The 25,526-nt window shown below is 36.5% G+C and overlaps 1 protein-coding gene across 6 annotated transcripts in view; it reads left to right on the top strand.

Moving 5' to 3' along the window:
• LEKR1 (leucine, glutamate and lysine rich 1) overlaps positions 1-25,526 on the top strand; it is a 276,455-nt gene that overhangs the window by 173,333 nt on the left and 77,596 nt on the right. For all 6 annotated transcript variants that reach the window (XM_060011239.1, XM_060011240.1, XM_060011238.1 and 3 more), the window contains one exon: positions 18,322-18,403. In XM_060011239.1, coding sequence (XP_059867222.1) covers positions 18,322-18,403 — 82 coding nt within the window. The remainder of the gene's footprint in view (positions 1-18,321; positions 18,404-25,526) is intronic.

Genomic DNA, 25,526 nt, shown 5'->3' with positions numbered 1-25,526 from the left:
CTAGTTTTCCCAATACTACTTGTTGAAGAGACTGTCTTTTCCCCATTGTATATTCTTTTCTCCTTGGTCATAGATTCATTGACCATATGTGCATGGGTTTATTTCTGAGCTCTCTATTTGGTTCCATTGATCTGTGTGTCTGTTTTTGTGCCAGTACCATACTGCTTTGAATACTGTAGCTTTGCAGCATACTCCAAAGTCAAGGATCACGGTACCTCCACCTTTGTTCTTTTTTCTGAACATTGCTTTGGCTATTCAGGGTCTTTTGTGATTCCATACAAATGTTAGGATTATTTGTTCCAGTTCTGTGGAAAATGTCATGAGTATTTTGACAGGGATTACACTAAATCTGTAGATTTCTTTGAGTAGTATGGACATTTTAACAATATTAATTCTTCCAATCCATGAACACAGGATATCTTTCCATTATTTGTATCATCTTCAGTGTCCTTCAACAATGTCTTATAGTTTGCAGAGTATTGGTCTTTCACCTCCTTGGTTAAATTTATTCCTAGGTATTTTATTCTTTTTTGATGCAATTGCAAATGGATTGTTTTCTTAATTTTTCTTCCTGATAGTTCATTATTAGTGTATAGAAAAGCAACAGATTACTGTATATTTATCTTATATCCTGCAATTTTACTGAATCATTTATTAGTTCTAATAGCTTTTTAGATGGATACTTTAAGATTTTCTGTATATAATATCATGTCATCTGCAAATAGTGACAATTTTACTTCTTCCTTTCCAATTTGTATTCCTTTTATTTATTTATTTTTTATCATCTGATTGCTGTGGCTAGGACTTCCCATACCATGTTAAATATAAATGGCAAGAATGAGCATCCTAGTCTTGTTCCTGATCTTAGAAGAAAAGTTTTCAGCTTTTCACCATTAACTATAATGTTAGCTTGGGTTTTTCATAAATGGCCCTTATTATGTTAAGGTATGTTCTCTCTATAACAACTTTGATGAGAATTTTTATTATGAATTAATGTTGAATTTTGTCAAATGCTCTTTCTGAATTTGTTGAGATGATCATGTCATTTTCGTCCTTTATGTTGTTGATGTATATCACAATTTCACATAGATTAATTTACAGATATTGGACCATCCTTGCATCCCTGGGTTAAATCCCATGATCATGATGTGTGATCCTTTTTATGTATTGTTGAATTCACTTTGCTAATACTTTGTTGAGGACATTTGCATCTATATTCATCAGAGATATTGGTGTGTAATTTTCTTTTTTTGTAGTATCTTTGTTTGGTTTTGGTATCAGGGTAATAGTGGCCTTATAAAATGAGTTTGGGAGTTTTCCCTCCTCCTCAGTCTTTTGGAATAGTTTGAGAAGGACAGCTATTAACTCTTCTTTACATGTTTGGTAGAATTGCCTTGTGAACCTGTCTGATTATGGACTTTTGTTTGCTGGAAGTTTTTTGATTACTTATTCAGTTTCAATACTAGTAATAGGTCTGTTCAGATTATCTATTTCTTCCTGATTCAGTCTTGTATGCTTCTGGGAATTTATTCATTTCTTCTACGTTGTCCCAATTTGTTGGCATATAACTGTTCGTAGCATTCTGTTTCTCTTGTTTGTATTTCTGTGATATCAGTTGTAACTTCTCTTTCATTTCTAATTTTGAGTCCTCTTTTTTTTTTTTTTTAATGAGACTGGCTAAAGGCTTATCAATTTTGTTTGTCTTTCAAAAAATAGCTCTTGTGTTCATCAATCTTTTCTATTTTTTTTTCTGTTTTATTTATTTCCACTCTGAGCTTTATTTATTTCCTTTTTTCTGCTGACTTTGGGTTTTGTTTGTTCTTTTTCTAATTCCTTTAAATGGTAGGTTGTGTTGTTTATTTGAGATTTGTCTTATTTCTTCAGGTGGGCCTGTATCACTCTAAACTTTCCTCTTGGAACTGCTTTTGCTGCATCCCCTAGATTTTGGAAAGTTGTGTTTTTAATTTTCATTTGTCTTAGGTATTTTCTGCTTTCCTCTTTGATTCCTTTGTTGAATCCTTGGTTTTTTAGTAGCATGTTGTTTAGTCTCCAATGTTTGTGTTTTTTCCATTTTTCTTCCTGTTACTTATTTCTAATTTCATACTGTTGTGGTCAGAAAAGATGCTTGATATAATTTGTATCTTCCTTAATTTATTGAGACTTGTTTTGTGTCATAGCATGTGATCTATCCTGGAGAACATTCCATGTGCACTTGAGAAGAATGTGTATTCTGCTGTTTTGGGATGAAATGTCCTATAGATATCTGTTAAGTCCAGCTGGTCTTCTGTGTCATTTAAGGCCAGTGTTTCCTTATTGATTTTCTGTCTGGATGATCTGTCCATTGATATAAGTGGGGTGTTAAAGTCCCCTAGTATTGTTGTGCCATCAATTTTTCCCTTTATACCTGTTAATATTTGCTTTATATATTTAGGTACTTCTATATTAGGTGCATATATGTTTACAAATGTTATATTCTCCCCTTGTGCTGATCTGTATCATTATATAATGCCCCTTTTTGTCTTTTATTGTAGACTTTGGGTTTGTTTTTGTGTTTTGTTTTGTTTTTTGGCCATACTGTGTGGCATGTGAGATCTTAGTTCCCCAACCCGGGATTGAACCCATGCCCCCTGCAGTGGAAGCATGGAGTCTTGACCACTGGACAACCAGAGAAGTCCCTGTAGACTTTGTTTTAAAGTCTACTTTGTCTGTTATGAGTATTCCTACCCCCACTTTCTTATGGTTTCCATTTGCATGAAATATCTTTTTTCATCCCCTCCCTTTCAGTCTGTGTGTGTTTTTAATCTCTGAAGTGAGTCTCTTGTAGGCAGCATATATGGGTCTTGTGTTTAATCCAGTTAGCCACCCTATGTGTTTTGATTGGGGCATTTAGTCCATTGACATTTAAAGTGATTACTTATTGCCATTTTGTTACTTGTTTTCCAGACATTTTTGTAGTTCTTCTCTGTTCTTCTTTTAGTCTCTTCCCTTTGTGGTTTGATGATTTTCTTTAGTGTTATGTTTGCATTTCTTTCTCTCTAATTTTTGTGTATCTATTGTAGGTTTTTTGATTTGTGGTTACCGTGGAGTTTATATATATTGGCCTATAACTATATCTACTTGTTTTAAGCTGATAGTCATTTAAGTTCAAACACATTCTAAAAGATCTACAATTTTTACTCCCTCCCCCTCCCCAGTTTGTGTTTTTGATGTCATATTTTACATTTTCATGCCTATCCCTTAGCTATTTATTGCAGTTTTAGTTGATTTTGCAATTTTTATCTTTTATCATTCATACTAGCTTATTTAAGTTGTTGGTCCACTGCCTTTACTATCTATTTGCCTTTACCAGTGGGATTTTTCCCTTCCTAGGTTTTCTTATTTCTGGTTGTAGCCTTTTCTTTTTTACCTAAAGAAGACCCTTTAACATTTCTTGTAAGGTCAGTTTAGTATTGATGAACTCTTAGTTTTCCTTGTCTGGGAAGCTCTTTATCTCTCTAATTCTGAATGATACATTTTCTGGGTAGTGTATCCTAGGTTTTAGGTTTTTTATTTTCAGCACTTTAAATATATCATGCCACTCCTTTCTGGACTGCAAAGTTTCTGCTGAAAAATCAGCTGGTAAACTTATGGGTGTTCCCTTGTATGTGACTCTTTGTTTTTCTCTTGCTGCCTTTAAAATTTTCTCTTTAACTTTTGTGATTTTAATTATGATATATCTTAGTGTGGGTCTCTTTGGGTTCATATTGTATGGGGTTCTCTGTGCTTTTTATACTTGGATATCTGTTTGCTTCTTCAGGTTAGAGAAGTTTTCAACCATAATTTCATCAACTACATTTTCTACCCCTTTTTCTCTCTCTTTTCCTTCTGTGACCCCTATAATGCAAATGTTAGTACACTTGATGTTGTCCTAGAGGTCCCTTAAACTATTCTCATTTCTTTAAATTTGTTTTTCTTTCTGCTGTTCTGATTGGGCAATTTCCACTGTTCTATCTTTCAGACCACTTATGCATTCTGTATCACATAATTTTGCTGTTAATTCCTTCTAGTATATTTTTCACTTTAGGTACTGTATTCTTCAGCTCTGACTGGTTCTTTTTTATATTTTCTACTTCTTTGTTGAAGTTCTCATTGTGTTCATCTATTTTTTTTCTGAAGTTCAGTTAGCATTCTTATTACTATTGCTTTGAACTCTTTACCAGATAATTATTTATCTCTGTTTCTTTAGAGTTTTTCAGGGGATTTATCTTGTTCTTTCATTTGAAACATATTCCTCTGTCTTCTCATTCTGTTTAATTTTCTCTGTTGTTTTCTATGAAATTAAGTGAACCATTTACCTATCCTTGTCTTGAAGGCATGTTGCTATGTGGAAGTGTCCCTATATAGTATGCATGTGTCCAGTGGCTTTGCTAGGAGAGCTGGATCTAAAGTGAGCACAGGCCAGATCTTCCCCCAGGGGGCACTGGCAGCTGCCACTGTGGTGCAAGTTAGGGCTGGATTCGGAGGGGCTGGAACTAGAACCAGATGTGAGCCAGGGCTCTTCCTAGGCTCCATGGAAGTCAGCACCCTATCAGGGGTTGGGCCAGGGCCCAATGGACTGGAGCAAGAGCCCCAAGGGAGTTCAGCTTCTCCCTCATGTGATGGCAGTCTCCAGCTTAGTTGGGGGTGTGGCTGTGGCCTGAAGGATTCGGGCTGCACTTCTGAGCTGGTTCCACTTTTTCCCTGGTATGCACGCCTTGGTTAGAAGCTGGGTCAGGGCTGGAGGGGTTGAGTCACACTACTGAGCTGGTTCCACTCCTTCCCAAGTGCGTGTTCTCATGGCCATGTGGCGATGGTAGTCTCCACTGTGGAACTGGTTCTGCTCCTGCCCGACTGCTCAGGGTCCTTCTACTCTGCCATCTTGATCCCACCTCTGGTAAAAAGCTTTTATTGCAGGATTATTTGTTGTGATACTAAGTTGTAAGCAGCCTAGGTTTCATCACTATTGGACTAGATCAGTAAAATGTGGTATGTGCACACAATTAAGTATTACATATCAGTCAGAAAGGAATAAATCATATCTATATATAGCTATATGGATAGGTCTCAAAAACAATGTAGTGAAAAAAGTAAGAATTAAAATGAGATTTATAGCTTCACATCATTTATGTAGTTTTTTAAAACACCTGCAAAAAGTACTATTTTTTCACACATAGGCACAGGTTAGAAGGCATACATTAAATTCACAAGTGTGGGCACTCTCTAATTAAATGCAAATAAATATGTCCTGATATCTTAAAACAAAAACAAAATAAAGAACCTTCCTCATTACCATATCCCCCTTCAGCTGCGACTGAATTTCTCTGCTCCTTATTCACAAAATCAGATAGCTTGTCTTTACAGTTTCAACCTCATCCCCCACCCCCATCAAGTTCTATTCCCCTTGTGTTCTTTTGTACCCTGGACACACAGAACTGAGTTGATTAGACTCCTTAGTACAGAACATACTATCCTTGATCTGTACAAGCAAGACCCCTCCCTAAACAATACATCTATAAAATAGTCAAACACTGAAAAATACGGAGAATAATATAACAAATGTGTGTGGATCCATCACCTGTATTTTACAAGTTTTAACATTTTGTCATAGTTACTCTGTAGTTTTTTTTTTTAATATGTAAAAACCTTCATTTTTACTCTTCCCCATACAAAGATAACCACTGATGACACCAGGCCCAACCGCAAGAATGAGGTCCTCAGGCAGAAAGTGATGAGACTCAGAACAGAAGTGGGGGGAGGGGGGGTGGCCTTATTACCACCCCCAATGATGATAACCAGTAGTTATGTGTGCCTGGCACTGTTCTCCTCCTTACATATATTAAGTAACTTAATTCCCAGAACAATCCTATGCTGTAATAACCATTTTATAGATTAAGAAACTAAAATACCTAAAGTCACTTAGTTAGGAGGAAGCAGAGCCAGGATTTGAAGTTAGGCAGTCTGGCTTTAGAGTTCCTGCACTCCACCTCTATGTTACCCTGTCTTAGGAGTGTATTAAAAGAGCAGGGAGTTTTTGTTTTTCCTTTTCATCAATTATCTGTACCATTTTAAATATATATATAGCCTTCACCTTTTCATTAAAACGATTCTCCTGGATCTGGATTTCTGGGTGCCAATTCTCCTGCCTGCTTGTTCCTCCAATCTGCTGCTTGAACCTGGAATCATTTTCTTTCATATTGCACTTTGAGTCAAATTTTTTTTTTTAATTTTTTGGTGTTTTCTTTATCCAGAAAGTTTTAAGCTTGAAATATCTTTCCACTATAAAGATTTTGTTTATTGTTTTCTCAAACAGTATACTAACTTAATATACCCTCCAAGTGACTGTAAAGTTTTATATCCTGCTATAAAATAGCTAACTATGAATACCTTTTGTATTTGTAGATCCTAGAAACCTTCTGGAAAAGCAGGATTCTCTTAAATGACTAATTACCCCAAATCTGATGCCTATGTAATGCTATCCAGCAAGCAGCTGGCTTCATATGAAGAGAGGCTAAGAGCTCCTTTTTGTCTTCATTTCAAATCACTTGCTTTTTATTTAATATCTGCAAGGAACGCAGTCACATTATAGTAGAATTTGCTGTTGTAAATTTTGGATTGTTTCCATGGGTTCCGCCTTACATCTGCACGGTGTTTAAAGCCAATGCTTCCTTTCTTTTTGTAGGCATTCAGGGCCTTTTGCCTCATAATCCAATGTCATGCTGAATGACAGAAAATTGAAGTTGAATTTATTTAACTATAGAGAAGGCCTACACAGAACAGTACACTTATTTAAGAACTCCTTGCATCAGGAACTGAAGGAGCTGTCTTATGCAGGTGGCTTAATCTCTCTGCTGCTTAGCTGAACTATGTGCCTTTATTTATTAAGGACAGGAACTGGGCACTCTGCTTCCAGAAACGAAAGGACCCCACTGGTCTATCAGAACCAATAATAAACCAATAACATGCTTATACTTCATTCAGAACAGTAAAGATATGTCCTATGTATTTTAAAAATAATTCTTAGCACTTCTTTATTACAGAAAATATATTCAAAGGTAAAAAGAAAACAATGAAAATATATTAACCAGCTTCTAACTATACACTGGTGGGCTGTTTACATTATGGATTATTCATAATACATCTATTTTTCTTGATTCTACGTGGTATCTTCTCTCCTTAAGTAAAATGATTTATTTGTTGACATTACTTATATTTCCACACGACAACCTTCAGAGGTTTCTGTGTTTTAAAGTAAAACATTTATTTGCTTTCCCGGTTTTTACTTAGAGATGCTGTAAATACATAGTGAATAATCTGAAGGAACTGGCTTCCCTACTCATTGAGTACTGTGATTTAAAGACTAAGGATCTATGTTTATCTTGAAATAGGGAGAAAGGGAGATTTAGGTGGGTATGTAGAGAGAATAATACTGGAAAGTATAATAGCTTTTCCTTTCTTGAGTTGGGTCATGATTGTGTAGTTTATTTTCCTTTAAATCTAGTAAATTCTGGAACTTTGATGCACAAGTATATTCAAATGTGATCCTAAGAATACTTCACAATGCTGTAAAAATGGGTTTTGAATTAGCTACCATTTTTACTGTCTACTGTTCTATCAATTATTAGGTAATTGAGAATTAATAGCATAAAATTCACGTATCAGGAACCAATTCTTTGGAGTTTATTTTTAAGATAATCAGTTCTTCCTCTTAACAATAGCTGCGTTTAGAAGTAATAACATAGAATTTATCATGTGGGCTCAGATCCATGCTTCATCTAGTTTAGGATTATATCCTGACAAAAGCAGCAAGGGACATTTAACAGAAAGGTATAATTGTTCTCTCTGATGTCAGTGTTATTAAGTCAGTCACAAGGATACCATATTTGTCTTAATATCTTTCATTAATTGTATTAATTTTTAAACTATCTAAACCACCTCTTGGAATTAGACATTAGACTAATTCATTACATATTTTATGTAGTAATAAATAATACTTTTCATTTGTCTTAAGTATACCTCTTTAAATATTCTAGGATACACTAAACAAATATATGGACACACTAACCACATTTTCATGGACAAATATCATATCTCCTTGTAGCTTTTATATTTTTGACAGTCAGTGTAAGAGAGTGAGAAAGATAAAGACTTGGTGATGAAGCCAAACTCAGTTTGAATCACGGGATCACTTCTTTTTTTTCTTTTTCGGGATCACTTCTAACTAGCTCTGTGACCTTTGAAAAGTTAGTTAATTACTCTGATTCTTAGAGCCTTCTAGTAAAGATAAAATGTGTATCTGTTTTCTTTTGTTTTTTTTTTACATCTTTATTGGAGTATAACTGCTTTACAATGGTGTGTTCCTTTCTCCTTTATAACAAAGTGAATCAGTGATACATATACATATGTTCCCATATCTCTTGCGTCTCCCTCCCTCCCACCCTCCCTATCCCACCTCTCTAGGTGGTCACAAAGCACCGAGCTGATCTCCCTGTGCTATGTGGCTGCTTCCCACTACCTATCTACCTTACGTTTGTTAGTGTATATATGTCCATGCCTCTCTCTCGCTTTGTCACAGCTTACCCTTCCCCCTCCCCATATCCTCAAGTCCATTCTCTAGTAGGTCTGTGTCTTTATTCCGTGTCTTAGCCCTAGGTTCTTCATGACATTTTTTTTCTTAAATTCCATATATATGTGTTAGCATGCGGTATTTGTTTCTCTTTCTCACTTACTTCACTCTGTATGACAGACTCTAGGTCCATCCACCTCATTACAAATAGCTCAATTTCGTTTCGTTTTATGGCTGAGTAATATTCCATTGTATATATGTGCCACATCTTCTTTATCCATTCATCCGATGATGGACACATAGGTTGTTTCCATCTCCTGGCTATTATAAATAGAGCTGCAATGAACATTTTGGTACATGACTCTTTTTGAATTATGGTTTTCTCAGGGTATATGCCCAGTAGTGGGATTGCTGGGTCATATGGTAGTTCTATTTGCAATTTTTTAAGGAACCTCCATACTGTTCTCCACAGTGGCTGTACCAATTCACATTCCCACCAGCAGTGAAAGAGTTTTCCCTTTTCTCCACACCCTCTCCAGCATTTATTGTTTCTAGATTTTTTGATGATGGCCATTCTGACTGGTGTGAGATGATATCTCATTGTAGTTTTGATTTGCATTTCTCTAATGATTAATGATGTTGAGCATTCTTTCATGTGTTTGTTAGTAGTCTGTATATCTTCTTTGGAGAAATGTCTATTTAGGTCTTCTGCCTATTTTTGGATTAGGTTTTTTGTTTTTTTGTTATTGAGCTGCATGAGCTGCTTGTAAATTTTGGAGATTAATCCTTTGTCCGTTGCTTCATTTGCAAATATTTTCTCCCATTCTGAGGGTTGTCTTTTGGTCTTGTTTATGGTTTCCTTTGCTGTGCAAAAGCTGTGAAGTTTCATTAGGTCCCATTTGTTTATTTTTGTTTTTATTTCCATTTCTCTAGGAGGTGGGTTAAAAAGGATCTTGCTGTGATTTATGTCATAGAGTGTTCTGCCTATGTTTTCCTCTAAGAGTTTAATAGTTTCTGGCCTAACATTTACGTCTTTAATCCATTTTGACCTTATTTTTGTGTATGGTGTTAGGGAGTGATCTAATCTTATAGTTTTCAATGTACCTGTCCAGTTTTCCCAGCACCATTTATTGAAGAAGCTGTCCTTTCTCCACTGTACATTCCTGCCTCCTTTATCAAAGATAAGGTGACCATATGTGCATGGGTTTATCTCTGGGCTTTCTATCCTGTTCCATTGATCTATATTTCTGTTTTTGTGCCAGTACCATACTGTCTTGATTACTGTAGCTTTGTAGTATAGTCTGAAGTCAGGGAGCCTGATTCCTCCAGCTCCATTTTTCGTTCTCAAGATTGCTTTGGCTATTCGGGGTCTTTTGTGTTTCTATACAAATTTTGTTCCAGTTCTGTGAAAAATGACAGTGGTAGTTTGATAGGGATTGCATTGAATCTATAGATTGCTTTGGGTAGTAGAGTCATTTTCACAATGTTGATTCTTCCAATCCAAGAACACGGTATATCTCTCCATCTATTTGTATCATCTTTAATTTCTTTCATCAGTGTCTTATAATTTTCTGCATACAGGTCTTTTGTCTCCTTAGGTAGGTTTATTCCTAGATATTTTATTCTTTTTGTTGCATTGGTAAATGGGAGTGTTTTCCTGATATCACTTTCATATTTTTCATCATTAGTGTATAGGAATGCCAGAGATTTCTGTGCATGAATTTTGTATCCTCCTACTTTACCAAATTCATTGATTAACTCTAGTAGTTTTCTGGTAACATCTTTAGGATTCTCTATGTATAGTATTATGTCATCTGCAAACAGTGAGTTTTACTTCTTCTTTTCTGATTTGGATTCCTTTTATTTCCTTTTCTTCTCTGATTGCTGGGGCTAAAACTTCCAAAACTATGTTGAATAAGAGTGGTGAGAGTAGGCAATCTTGTCTTTTTCCTGATCTTAGTAGAAATGCTTTCAGTTTTTCACCATTGAGGATGATGTTGGCTGTGGGTTTGTCATATGACCTTTATTATGTTCAGGAAAGTTCCCTCTATGCCTACTTTCTGGAGGGTTTTTATCATAAATGGGTGTTGAATTTTTTCGAAAGCTTTCTCTGCATCTATTGTGATGACCATATGGTTTTTCTCCTTCAATTTGTTAATGTGGTGTATCACATTGATTGATTTGCGTATATGGAAGAATCTTTGCATTCCTGGAATAAACCCCACTTGATCATGGTGTATGATCCTTTTAATGTGCTGTTGGGTTCTGTTTGCTAGTATTTTGTTGAGGATTTTTGCATCTATGTTCATCAGTGATATTGGCCTGTAGTTTCTTTCTTTGTGACACCCTTGTCTGGTTTTGGTATCAAGGTGATGGTGGCCTCGTAGAAGGAGTTTGGGAGTGTTCCTCCCTCTGCTATATTTTGGAAGAGTTTGAGAAGGATAGGTGTTAGCTCTTCTCTAAATGTTTGATAGAATTCGCCTGTGAAGCCATCTGGTCCTGGGCTTTCCTTTGTTGGAAGATTTTTAATCACAGTTTCAATTTCAGTGCTTGTGATTGGTCTGTTCATATTTTCTATTTCTTCCTGATTCAATCTTGGCAGGTTGTGCGTTTCTAAGAACGTGTCCATTTCTTCCAGGTTGTCCATTTTTTTGGCATAAGGTTGCTTGTAGTAATCTCTCATGATCTTTTGTATTTCTCCAGTGTCAGTTGTTACTTCTCCGTTATCATTTCTAATTCTGCTGATTTGAATCTTCTCCCTTTTTTCCTTGATGAGTCTGGCTAATGGTTTATCAATTTTGTGTATCTTCTCAAAGAAACAGCTTTTAGTTTTATTGATCTTTGCTATCGTTTCCTTCATTTCTTTCTCATTTATTTCTGATCTGATCTTTGTGATTTCTTTCCTTCTGCTAACTTTGGGGTTTTTTTGTTCTTCTTTCTCTAATTGCTTTAGGTGCAAGGTTAGGTTTTTTATTCGAGATGTTTCCTGTTTCTTAAGGTAGGATTGTATTGCTATAAACTTCCCTCTTAGAACTGCTTTGCTGCATCCCATAGGTTTTGGGTTGTCGTGTCTCCATTGTCATTTGTTTTTAGGTATTTTTTGATTTCCTCTTTGATTTCTTCAGTGATCACTTCGTTATTAAGTAGTGTATTGTTTAGCCTCCATGTGTTTGTATTTTTTACAGATCTTTTCCTGTAATTGATATCTAGTTGCATAGCGTTGTGGTTGGTAAAGATACTTGATACAATTTCAATTTTCTTAAATTTACCAACGCTTGATTTGTGACCCAAGATATGATCTATCCTGGAGAATGTTCCATGAGCACTTGAGAAAAATGTGTATTCTGTTGTTTTTGGATGGAATGTCCTATAAATATCAATTAAGTCCATGTTGTTTAATGTATCATTTAAAGCTTGTGTTTCCTTATTTATTTTCATTTTGGATGATCTGTCCATTGGTGAAAGTGGGGTGTTAAAGTCCCCTACTATGAAAGTGTTACTGTTAAAGTCCCCTACTATGAAAGTGTTACTGTCGATTTCCCCTCCCCTAACATAAGGCTGTTAGTATTTGCCTTATGCATTGAGGTGCTCCTATGTTGGGTGCATAAATATTTACAATTGTTATATCTTCTTCTTGGATCGATCCCTTGATCATTATGTAGTGTCCTTCTTTGTCTCTTCTAATAGTCTTTATTTTAAAGTCTATTTTGTCTGATACGAGAATTGCTACTCCAGCTTTCTTTTGGTTTCCATTTGCATGGAATATCTTTTTCCATCCCCTCACTTTCAATCTGTATGTGTCCCTAGGTCTGAAGTGGGTCTCTTGTAGACAGCATATATATGGGTCTTGTTTTTGTATCCATTCAGCCAGTCTGTGTCTTTTGGTGGGAGCATTTAGTCCATTTACATTTAAGGTAATTATCGATATGTATGTTTCCATTCCCATTTTCTTAATTGTTTTGGGTTTGTTATTGTAGGTCTTTTCCTTCTCTTGTGTTTCTTGCCTAGAGAAGTTCCTTTAGCAGTTGTTGTAAAGCTGGTTTGGTGGTGCTGAACTCTCTCAGCTTTTGCTTGTCTGTAAAGGTTTTAATTTCTCCATCAAATCTGAATGAGATCCTTGCTGGGTAGAGTAATCTTGGTTGTAGGTTTTTCTCCTTCATCGCTTTAAATATGTCCTGCCAGTCCCTTTTGGCTTGCAGAGTTTCTGCTGAAAGATCAGCTGTTAACCTTATGGGTATTCCCTTGTGTGTTATTTGTTGTTTTTCCCTTGCTGCTTTTAATATGTTGTCTTTGTATTTAATTTTTGACAGTTTGATTAATATGTGTCTTGGCATATTTCTGTTTGGATTTATCCTGTATGGGACTCTCTGTGCTTCCTGGACTTAACTATTTCCTTTCCCATATTAGGGAAGTTTTCAACTATAATCTCTTCAAATATTTTCTCAGTCCCTTTCTTTTTCTCTTCTTCTTCTGGATCTTGTCTTTCTGGTGGGCAGGTCCACGTCTGGTGGTGTGTTTTGGGGTGTCTGTGGACTTGTTATGATTTTAGGCAGCCTCTCTGCTAATGGGTGGGGTTGTGTTCCTGTGTTGCTAGTTGTTTGGCATAGGGTGTCCAGCACTGTAGCTTTCTGGTCGTTGAGTGAAGCTTGGTGTTGGTGTTGAGATGGAGATTTCTGGGAGATTTTCACCATTTCATATTATGTGGAGCTGGGAGGTCTCTTGTGGACCAGTGTCCTGAAGTTGGCTCTCCCACCTCAGAGGCTCAGCACTGACTCCTGGCTGCAGCACCAAGAGCCTTTCATCCACACGGCTCAGAATAAAAGGGAGAAAAAGTAGAAAGAAAGAAAGAGGATAAAAGAAAATAAAATAAGGTAAGGTAAAATAAAATAAAGTTATTCAAATAAAATAATTATTAAGAAAAAAATTTTTTTAAGTAAAAAAAAAAACAATGGACGGATTGAATCCTAGGACAAATGGTGAAAGCAAAGCTATACAGACAAAATCTCACACAGAAGCATACACATACACACTCACAAAAAGAGGAAAAGGGGAGAAAATAATAAATCTTGCTCTCAAAGTCCAGCTCCTCAATTTGGAATGATTCGTTGTCTATTCATGTATTCCACAGATGCAGGTACATCAAGTTGATTGTGGAGCTTTAATCCGCTGCTTCTGAGGCTGCTGAGAGAGATTTCCCTTTCTCTTCTTTGTTCTCACAGCTCCCAGGGGCTCAGCTTTGGATTTGGCCCCGCCTCTGCGTGTAGGTCGCCTGAGGGTGTCTGTTCTTCGCTCAGACAGGCGGGATTAAAGGAGCCGCTGATTCGGGGGCTCTGGCTCACTCAGGCCGGGGGGACGGAGGGGTACGTAGTGTGGGGTGAGCCTGCGGCGGCAGAGGCTGGCGTGACGTTGCACCAGCCTGAGGCGCATCGTATGTTCTCCTGGGCAAGTTGTCCCTGGATCCCGGGACCCTGGCAGTGGCGGGCTGCACAGGCTCCCCGGAAGGGAGGTGTGGAGAGTGACCTGTGCTCGCACACAGGCTTCTTGGTGTTGGCAGCAGCAGCCTTAGCATCTCATGCCCATCTCTGGGGTCCACGCTGTTAGCCGCGGCTCGCGCCTGTCTCTGGAGCTCCTTTAAGCAGTGCTCTTAATTCTCTCTCCTCTCCTACCAGGAAACAAAGAGGGAAGAAAAAGTCTCTTGCTTCTTTGGCAGGTCCAGGTTTTTTCCCGGACTCCCTCCGGGCTAGCCATGGTGCACTAACCCCTTCAGGCTGTGTTTGTGTATCTGTTTTTCATGATAGTTGTGACTATGAATTAAATGAAATAGGAGAAAGCACCCTGCACAGTGCCTGGAATAAGTATACAATCAACAAACATCAACTTCCTTCCCTTATTTTTCAGAGGATAGGCAGAAATGTTTTAGCTGTGCCTGTGAATAGAACACTCTGGAAGCCCACATGTACTTAATAACAAAGCAACACATTATGCAACATTCATTAGAGATTGCCTTGTTTCAACTGGTTACCCTCAAAACTAAATTTTCTATGTGTACGTTATTTTATCTTTTCTCTCATATAATGATATCACTTGATAAGTGGAAAAAATGTACCATACAAATATTATCTACGAAGTTAAGTCCATATTGAATTATTTATTTATTTAAAGAGCCATTCTTTCAAATAGATCCCCTTACCCGAGTTTAAAATCTTGTCAGTTTGACTGCTGGCTAATGCATTTATTCACTGTAAGATACTAGGCAAGAGAATCAAAGAAAATCTCATTTCTCATCATCTGAAAAATGGGGCTGTTTGCACTTATGTAGCAATTTGAGGGATAACATTAATATATGTGAACATGCTGAATAAACATAAAAATTTATACCAATATCTAGTAAATTCTAATTAAAACATTTGTTTAGAGTGAATTTATTTTCCGATTTAAGGAACTGCCTCATTTTCATGAAACAAAGTTAAGAAGGCAGACTGTAGATATGTATAGAAATTTTATATATTTGTATGGATGCATAAAGTTTTTAAAGTTTAACTCCCAAATTCATTCTATGAAGCCACCATTATCCTGATAACAAAACAAGAAAAATATATCACGAAGAAAGAAAATTATAGACCAATATCACTGATATTTGGTAAGGTTGCAGGATACAAAATTAATGCACAGAAATCTCTGGCATTCCTGTACACCAACAACAAAAAATCAGAAAGAGAAATTAAGGAAACACTCCCATTTACCATTGCAACAAAAAGAAGAAAGTACCTAGGAATAAACCTAGCTAAGGAGACAAAAGACCTGTACTCAGAAAATTATAAGACACTGATGAAAGAAATCAAAGATGACATAAACAGATGGAGAAATATACCATGTCCTTGGACTGGAAGAATCAATATTGTGAAAATGACTATAGTACCCAAAGCAAGCTACAGATTCAGTGCAATCCCTATCAAACTACCAATGGCTTTCTTCACAGAATTAGAACAAAAAATCTTACAATTCATATGGAAACAAAAGACCCTGAATAACCAAAGCAATCTTGAGAAAGAAAAACGGAGTTGGAGGAATCAGGCTCCCCGACTTCAAACTGTACCACAAAGCTACAGTAATCAAGAGAGTATGGTACTGGCACAAAAACAAAAATATAAATCAATGGTACAAGATAGAGTGCCCAGAGATAAACGCATGCACATATGATCACCTAATTTATGATAAAGGAGGCAAGAACATACAATGGAGAAAAGACAACCTCTTCAATAAATGGTGCTGGGAAAACTGGACAGCTACATGTAAAAGAATGAAATTAGAACACTACCTAACACCATACCCAAAAATAAGCTCCAAATGGATTAAAGACTTAAATGTAAGACAATACACTATAAAACTCTTAGAGGAAAACATAGGAAAAACACTTCGACATAAACCACAGCAAGATCTTTTTTGACCCACCTCCTAGAGTAATGGATATAAAAACAAAAATAATCAAATGGGAACTAATTAAACTTAAAAGCTTTTGCACAGCAACAGAAACCATAAACAATACAAAAAGACAACCCTCAGAATGGGAGAAAATATTTGCAGATGAAACAACAGACAAAGGATTAATCTCCAAAATATACAAATAGCTCATGGAGCTCAATATCAAAAAGCAAACAATCCAGTTAAAAAACGGGTGGAAGACTTAAATACACATTTCACCAATGAAGACATACAGATGGGCAAGAGGCACATGAAAAGATGCTCAACATCACTAATTATTAGAGAAATGCAAATCAAAACTACAATGAGGTATCACCTCATACCAGTCAGAATGGCCATTATCAAAAAATCTAGAAACAGTAACTGCTGGAAAGGGTATGGTGAAAAGGGAACCCTCTTGCACTGTTGATGGGAATGTAAATTGATACAACCACTATGGAGAACAGTATGGAGGTTCCTTAAAAAACTAAATATAGAACTGCCATATGACCCAGCAATCCCACTACTGGGCATATACCCTGAGAAAACCATAATTCAAAAAGAGACATGTGGGCTTCCCTGGTGGTGCAGTGGTTGAGAGTCCACCTGCCGATGCAGGGGGCACAGATTCGTGCCCCAGTCCGGGAAGATCCCACATGCCATGGAGCAGCTAGGCCCATGAGCCGTGGCAGCTGAGCCTGCGCGTCTGGAGCCTGTGCTCCACAACGGGAGAGGCCACAACAGTGAGAGGCCTGCGTACCGAAAAAAAAAAGAGAGACCTGTACCACAATGTTCATTGCAGCACTATTTACAATAGCCAGGATATGGAAGCAACCTAAATGTGCATCGATAGATGAATGGATAAAGAAGATGTGGCACATATATACAATGGAATATTACTCAGCCATAAAAAGAAATGAAATTGAGTTATTTGTAGTGAGGTGGGTGGACCTAGAGTCTGTCATACAGAGTGAAGTAAGTCAGAAAGAGAAAAACAAATACCATATGCTAATGCATATATATGGAATCTAAAAATGAAAGGGTGGTATTGATGAACCTAGTTGCAAGGCAGGAATAAATAGGTAGACATAGAAAATGGACTTGAGGACATGGGGTGGGAGAGCGAAGCTGGGGCGAAGTGAGAGTAGCATCGACATGTATACACTACCAAATGTAAAATAATTGGCTGGTTGGAAGCAGCAGCATAGCACAGGGAGATCGGCTCAGTGCTTTGTGATGACCTAGAGGGGTGGGATAGGGAGGATGGGAGGGAGGCTCAAGAAGGAGGGGATATGGGGACATGTATATGCATATGGCTGATTCACTTTGTTGTGCAACATCAACTAACACAGTATTTATTGTGAAGCAGTTATACTCCAATAAAGATCTATCAAAAATATTTTTAAAAGATTTTAAAGTTTACTATTAAAAATATGTTACTAAAACACCTGAACAGATGTAACATGGAAATTTTATAAATTTCAATGTTTAAAATTATTTTCTTCATAGAAGTCAGTTAATCCACCTGTGTAAATTTGTTTTCCACCTTTTCCCAAAAAGAGTACCAACAAGGGCTGTTATTGGGGCTGGGGTTCAGATCTTAGTCCACACACACAGGCTAATGGTGGGTCTCAGATCATTCAAGCCATATGTTCTTTCTCCTTTAGTTTCAGTTCTGCATCCACACATGTGAGACGTGGCTGCCTGAATAATATTTCTCAAACACTACTTGAATTCCTCAGTTCAAGACTCTGTGGAAGCCAATTGCCTGCTTGTATTTTCTTGGCTTGAAAGTCATTAAAATGCCTATTAGACACTACCCAGAGTTAACAGATTCTTTACTGGAAGCCTTGCACGTGGTTTATCTATTTCAGTTCTACTGGGAGGCCTTAGCAATACTTCTAAGTTCCAGGCCACAAGAGCTAGCTCAGAAAGTCAAGTGTTTCAGAAGTGAGCCATATGACCAAAAATTCATATGTGTGCCAGTGACATAAATTTCCTTTGAAAACATCAGTAAAATTTAGCCTATTAGCTGTTTGAAAATTAGCATGACGTTGGGGGCAGAAAGAGGCCAATAAATTGAGTCTGTCAAAACCTATTAATTCTGCGGGATTTCAGAGTAGGGATGAGCTACATATGGTCATCCAAGCAAAGTGGAACAAACAGCTGCATTATTCTTCAGGAGGTGAGTGGCAATGCTAAAAGAATGTGGTTTACTCTATGAAAATATCTGGACACTTAAAATGTACTAATCAGAAGAACACATTATGTCATTCCAGATTTACAGTGTGAGATTGAAGCACGTGGGCTAAAACTTCAGAAGGCAGTGACTGAGATGGACAACTACAAAGAAAAGCTCATGTAAGATAGTAAACATTAAACAGCCTGTAAGAATTTAGAAAGACCCCCATGTATTCTCTGTGACTCTGGGCAGTAATTTGGATGTGTTGGTATGGTCTACTGCAATTTTTCTCAGCTACTTTTCTGGCCTATATTGAAGGACCTGTAAATATTTTTAAATATATTAAATGTTTCTTTATCTCAGTAAGAAACTTACCTATCCAGGTATTAAAGCTTTCCCTGATTATTCAAATATAGTAACTTAATATTCTCTGAACTTTTTGTCTTATTATCTCTTTATTATCTGTCTGGAAGAAACAGCATTGAAAATGTTTCATAAGATTATTGGGATTGACATATATACACTAATATGTATAAAATAGATTACTAATAAGAACCTGCTGTATAATAAATAAATAAATAATCAATTTTAGGTTCAAAAAGACAGTTGAGTAACTTTGAAATTCTGGACTGCTTATGCCTTATATAAGTGAGAAAGAAAATATTAGAAAACAAATGATAAGAAAATGCCCCTGTAAAATATCCAGAGTACTATTTCTTTTATTTATTTATTTATTTTTCATCTTGTTTATGGTTTCCTTTGCTGTGCAAAAGCTTTTAGGTTTCATTAGGTCCCATTTGTTTGTTTTTATTTCCATTACTCTAGGAGGTGGATCATAAAAGATCTTGCTGTGATTTATGTCATAGAGTGTTCTGCCTATGTTTTCCTCTAAGAGTTTTATAGTGTCTGGTCTTACATTTAGGTCTCTAATCCATTTTGAGTTTATTTTTGTGTATGGTGTTACAGAGTGTTCTACTTTCATTCTTTCACATGTAGCTGTCCAGTTTTCCCAGCACCACTTATTGAAGAGACTGTCTTTTCTCCATTGTATATCCTTGACTCCTTTGTCATAGATTAGTTGACCACAGGTACGTGGGTTTATCTCTGGGCTTTCTATCTTGTTCCATTGATCTGTTTCTGTTTTTGTGCCAGTACCATATTGTCTTGATTACTGTAGCTTTGTAGTATAGTCTGAAGTCAGGGAGTCTGATTCCTCCAACTCCGTTTTATTCCCTCAAGACTGCTTAGGCTATTTGGGGTCTTTAGTATCTCCATACAAATTTTAAGATTTTTTGTTCTAGTTCTGTAAAAAATACCATTGGTAATTTGATAGGGATTGCATTGAATCTGTAGATTGCTTTGGGTAGTATAGTCATTTTCACAATATTGATTCTTCCAATACAAGAACATGGTATATCTCTCCATTTGTTTGTATCATCTTTAATTTCTTTCATCAGTATCTTATAGTTTTCTGCATACAGGTCTTTTGTCTCCCTGGGTAGGTTTATTCCTAGGTATTTTATTCTTTTCGTTGCAGTGGTAAATGGGAGTGTTTCCTTAATTTCTCTTTCAGATTTTTCATCATTAGTGTATAGGAATGCCAGAGATTTCTGAGCATTAATTTTGAATCCTGCAACTTTACCAGATTCATTGATTAGCTCTAGTAGTTTTCTGGTGCCATCTTTAGGATTCTCTATGTATAGTATTATGTCATCTGCAAACAGTGACAGTTTTACTTCTTCTTTTCCAATTTGTATTCCTTTTATTTCTTTTTCTTCTCTGATTGCCATGTCTAGGACTCCCAAAACTATGTTGAATAATAGTGGTGAGAGTGGACTTCCTTGTCTTGTTCCTGATCTTAGAGGAAATGCTTTCAGTTTTTCACCATTGAGAATGATGTTTGCTGTGGGTTTGTCATATATGGCCTTTATTATGTTGAAGTAGGTTCCCTCTGTGCCCACTTTCTGGAGAGTTTTTATCATAAATGGGTGTTTAACTTTGTCAAAAGCTTTTTATGCATCTATTGAGATGATCATATGGTTTTTATTCTTCGATTTGTTAATATGGTGTATCACATTGATTCATATGTGTATATTGAAGAATCCTTGCATCCCTGAGATAAATCCTACTTGATCATGGTGTATAATCCTTTTAATGTGTTGTTGCGTTCAGTTTGCTAGTATTTTGTTGAGGATTTTTGCATCTATATTCATCAGTGATATTGGTCTGTAATTTTCTTTTTTTGTAGTATCTTTGTCTGGTTTTGGTATCAGGGTGATGGTGACCTCATAGAATGAGTTTGAGAGTGTTCCTTCCTCCACAATTTTTTGGAAGAGTTTGAAAAGGATGGGTGTTAGCTCTTCTCTAAATGTTTGATAGAATTCATCTGTGGAGCCATCTGGTCCTGGACTTTTGTTTGTTGGAAGATTTTTAATCACAGTTTCAATTTCATTCCTTGTGATTGGTCTGTTCATATTTTCTATTTCTTCCTGGTTCAATCATGGAAGGTTATACCTTCCTAAGAATTTGTCCATTTCTTCCAGGTTTTCCATTTTATTGGCATAGAGTTGTTTGTAATAGTCTCAGGATGCTTTATATTTCTGCGGTGTCTGTTGTAACTTCTCCTTTTTCATTTCTAATTTTATTGGTTTGAGTCTTCTCCCTCTTTTTCTTGATGAGTCTGGCTAATGGTTTATCAATTTTGTGTATCTTCTCAAAGAACCAGCTTTTAGTTTTATTGATCTTTGCTATTGTTTTCTTTGTTTCTGTTTCATTTATTTCTGCTCTGATCTTTATGATTTCTCTCCTTGTGCTAACTTTGGGTTTTGTTTTTCTTTCTCTAGTTCCTTTAGGTGTAAGGTTGGATTGTTTATTTGAGATTTTTCTTGTTTCTTGAGTTAGGCTTGTATAGCTGTTAGAACTGCTTTTGCTGCATCCGATAGGTTTTGGATCATCGTGTTTTCATTGTCATTTTTCTCTAGGTATTTTTTGATTTCCTCTTTGATTTCTTCAGTGATCTCTTGATTAATTAGTAAAGTATTGTTTAGCCTCCATGTGTTTGTGTTTTTTATGGTTCTTCCCCTATAATTCATTTCTAATCTCATAGCGTTGTAGTCAGAAAAGATGCTTGATATGATTTCAAATTTCTTAAATTTACTAAGTGTTGATTTGTGACCCAAGATGTTATCTATCCTGGAGAATGTTCTGTGCGCACTTGAGAAGAAAATGTAATCTGCTGTTTTTGGATGGAATGTCCTATAAATATCACTTAAATCTATCTGGTCTATTGTGTCATTTAAAGCTTCTGTTTCCTTATTTATTTTCATTTTGGATGATCTGTCCATTGGTGTAAGTGAGGTGTGAACGTCCCCCATTATTATTGTGTTACTGTCAATTTCCTCTTTTATAGCTGTTAGCAGTTGCCTTATGTATTGAGGTGCTCCTATGTTGGGTGCATATATATTTATAATTGTTATATCTTCTTCTTGGATTGGTCCCTTGATTATTATGTAGTGTCCTTCCTTGTCTCTTGTAACATTCTTTATTTTAAAGTCTATTTTATCTGATATGAGTATTGCTACTCCAGCTTTCTTTTGATTTCCATTTGTATGGAATATCTTTTTCTATCCCCTCACTTTCAGTCTGTATGTGTCCCTAGGTCTGAAGTGGGTCTCTTGTAGACAGCATATATATGGGTCTTGTTTTTGTATCCATTCAGCAAGCCTGTGTCTTTTGGTTGGTGCATTTAATCCATTCACGTTTAAGGTAATTATCGATATGTATGTTCCTATGACCATTTTCTTAATTGTTTTGGGTTTGTTTTTGTAGGTCCTTTTCTTCTCTTGTGTTTCCCACATAGAGAAGTTCCTTTAGCATTTGTTGTAGAGCTGGTTTGGTGGTGCTGAATTCTCTTAGCTTTTGCTTGTCTGTAAAGCTTTTGATTTCTCCATCGAATCTGAGTGAGATCCTTGCCGGGTAGAGTAATCTTGGTTGTAGGTTCTTCCCTTTCATCACTTTAAGTGTATCATGCCACTCCCTCTGGCTTGTGGCGTTTCTGCTGAGAAGTCAGCTGTTAACCTTATGGGAGTTCCCTTGTATGTTATGTGTCATTTTTCCCTTGCTGCTTTCAATAATTTTTCTTTGTCCTTAGTTTTTGCCAATTTGATTACTATGTGCCTCGGCGTGTTTCTCCTTGGGTTTATCCTGTGTGGGACTCTCTGCGCTCCCTAGAGTTGGGTGGCTATTTCCTTTCCCATGTTAGGGAAGTTTTCGACTATAATCTCTTCAAATATTTTCTCTTTTTCTCTCTCTCTTCTCCTTCCTGGACCCCTATAATGCAAATGTTGTTGCCTTTAATGTTGTCCCAGAAGTCTCTTAGGCTGTCTTCATTTATTTTCTTTTTTTTTTTCTTTATTCTGTTCTGCAGCAGTGAATTCCACCATTCTGTCTTCCAGGTCACTTATCCGTTCTTCTGCCTCAGTTATTCTGCTATTGATTCCTTCTAGTGTAGTTTGCATTTTAGTTATTGTATTGTTCATCTCTGTTTGTTTGTTCTTTAATTCTTCTAGGTCTTTGTTAAACATTTCTTGCATCTTCTCGATCTTTGCCTCCATTCTTTTTCTGAGGTCCTAGATCATCTTCACTATCATTATTGTGAATTATTTTTCTGGAAGGTTGCCTGTCTCCCTTCATTTAGTTGTTTTTCTGGGGTTTTATCTTGTTCCTTCATCTGGTACATAGCCCTCTGCCTTTTCATCTCGTCTGTCTTGCTGTGAATGTGGTTTTTGTTCCACAGGCTGCAGGATTGTAGTTCTTCTTGCTTTTGCTGTCTGCCCTCTCTATTTCTTTTAGAAATGATTTTATTTCAGAAATTTCAAAAATGATAGTATAAATATAGTACATCTATAATTATAACACTAAAATAGAATTTATATAATCTTTGAAAAGTAAATAAATTCTTTTACTTTGTGGTATGTAATCTGGTAGCTTTGGTTTTCAGTTCCTATGTTTTAGAAGGATGAACCTCATAAGAAATATAAATACTGAAAATTCTTAGCAACTAAATGTTGTGTTGACCATGGACTATTCCTAAGAACAATGTGTTCAACAAAATCCTTAACAACACAAGGAAGAACAAATTCCAAAAATACTCTATCAAATTAATGTATAATTTGATTATTTGTAGCAAAATAATTTATTTTCAAAATCCAAGAAAAACCAAATATTCATGCTTTATAACACTGTGGTCAATAGTTCAGTAAATAATAGTTCAACTGTCTGTATATGATAGCTGGGGTTGAAGGAATAAGTGGGCAAGAGGTCCTAGCATGACTCACTGCACCCAGCAAGAACTTTCTGATGAGAAGATACATGAAAAAAAGAAGCAAGATGGGAATTGCCAGAAAATTGTTAATCCCCACCCTCTAGTTACATCAGGGAGGGCTTTGGCCTCATGAATGTCTCATGCGGGAGGGCCTGCCTCATCAGACCACCGCCCATTTAATATTAATACATGCTTTGTGATATTTTTGTTAATTTTAATATAATTTATAATATGAGTGCTAAGAAATAAGAGTCAGAGTAGATTGGAGTTGGAGGGAGAAAATACCACTCAGTAAAGTCCATCAAATGAATTACCTGGAGGAAATCACTGTAGAATTGTAGAAATACTGATGCTGTTGTTTCAGTTTATAATAAAACTGGTGCTTCCTACCTGTGTGAGAACTTTTTAAAATTAGAAAATGGGCAGAGCATCCACTTTTAGAAAACTTGATGAAAGATAGAGCCAGTTAAATGGTCTCACCTGATGGAGACCTTGCTCTGTGCTGCCTGTACCTAGCTCTTCCATCTCTACTCCGTCTACCCTCCTTCACTACTAGGATGAAGTTGAAGTTGAGTAGGGCAGGCATGTAGGATCAGAGCCTGGGACTGCTCAGGGTACTCAGAGCTCAGGAAGTCCCCAGTAGTATGTAAGTACTATTTTATTTATAGATTAAAACCAAATTTTCAACTTGGCCATTGTTTTATGGTAAATTCAGTTTGAAGTCAAAATAATTCACTCAAAATTTTTGACATGCCATTTCTTAATAAATTGAAGATTTGCTCTATATACCCAAACCTGTTTGAACTTCCAGAAATTGGAAGGTGGTGTGAAATCAGATATTTTAAAAATTTTAATCCTCACTCTTTGTGGGGGCTGGGGTGAGGAATGGTTTCACCCATCCAGCTTAAGATAATTGTTTTGTTTAAAGATTTTTAAATGTTTGGATATACGTTTTGTGGGTTTTTACTTACGGGGAAAAGGCAGTTTTTAAATGGATGAACTTCAGGTTCTTTTCTTCCTAAGATTTATAAGAAAATATTTTCCAAGGTTTATAAGAACTTGTTGTATATTTGAAAATAGAGATTTTATCACTTAGGATTCTTTGAGCTATAAGTAACAAAGGTAGAGTGGTTTCAGGTTTAGTCAATCCAGTGACTCAACAATATCACCAAGGATCTTGATGATCTTTCTGTCTCTATTCTGCTGCCCTCAGCACTGGCTTCACCCCAAGGCTAAGTCCCCTATGATCATGACATGGCTGCAATTCCAGGTACCACATCCAAATGTAACCACCCCAGTGGCAGGAAGGGCCTGTTTTTCTGGTGTCTCCTTAGAAGTGAGATAAAAATTTCTCAGAAGCCACCAAACAGCCCTCTCCTTACATCTCTTGGCTAGAACACTTTACATACCCTCTCCTAAATGAATCACTGGCAAGGGGAACAGGACTACCACAGTTAGCTCAGGTCAGGCAGGATTTACCCTGAGAACAGATGATAATGGGGCTTTGATGGCCAGGAAGACAGCTATAGTACATGTCCAGAAGGTAACTAGTAATGTTTACTAGAGGTAGAGTGTTAGTGCTGCTCTGAAAATTGATGACATTTTCTACAAATTTATTTGTGTCATAATATCTAGATTAATTTAGGGAAAACCTTCCTGAAGTAATGAAAAATATGGATGCTGTGAAATGCAACTTTATTACTTTTAAATATTTATGTAGAGAGAGGGAGAGAGAACTAGGAAATAACACTTTTATTTTATATATATGTATATAGGATAAGATAAGTAAATAAGACTAATAAGAAAGGCTGCTATAGAGGGTGAGAAGTTTTTAGGAATTCCTGAAAGAGAATACATAGGAAGGATAATAAAAAGGGTCAACTCTGCAGAGGAATAAACTAGAGGAAAACCAATTGTGTGGTGGGCATGTGACGGGCAGGACTTTACCTGGAATCAGTTAACACAAAGAGAAGGGAGTG

The sequence above is a fragment of the Delphinus delphis genome, chromosome 4, assembly GCF_949987515.2.
Source record: "Delphinus delphis chromosome 4, mDelDel1.2, whole genome shotgun sequence".
Classification (NCBI taxonomy): Eukaryota; Metazoa; Chordata; class Mammalia; order Artiodactyla; family Delphinidae; genus Delphinus; species Delphinus delphis.
Note: the sequence above shows the minus strand (reverse complement) of the source record. Positions and strands in the feature narration are given on the sequence as shown.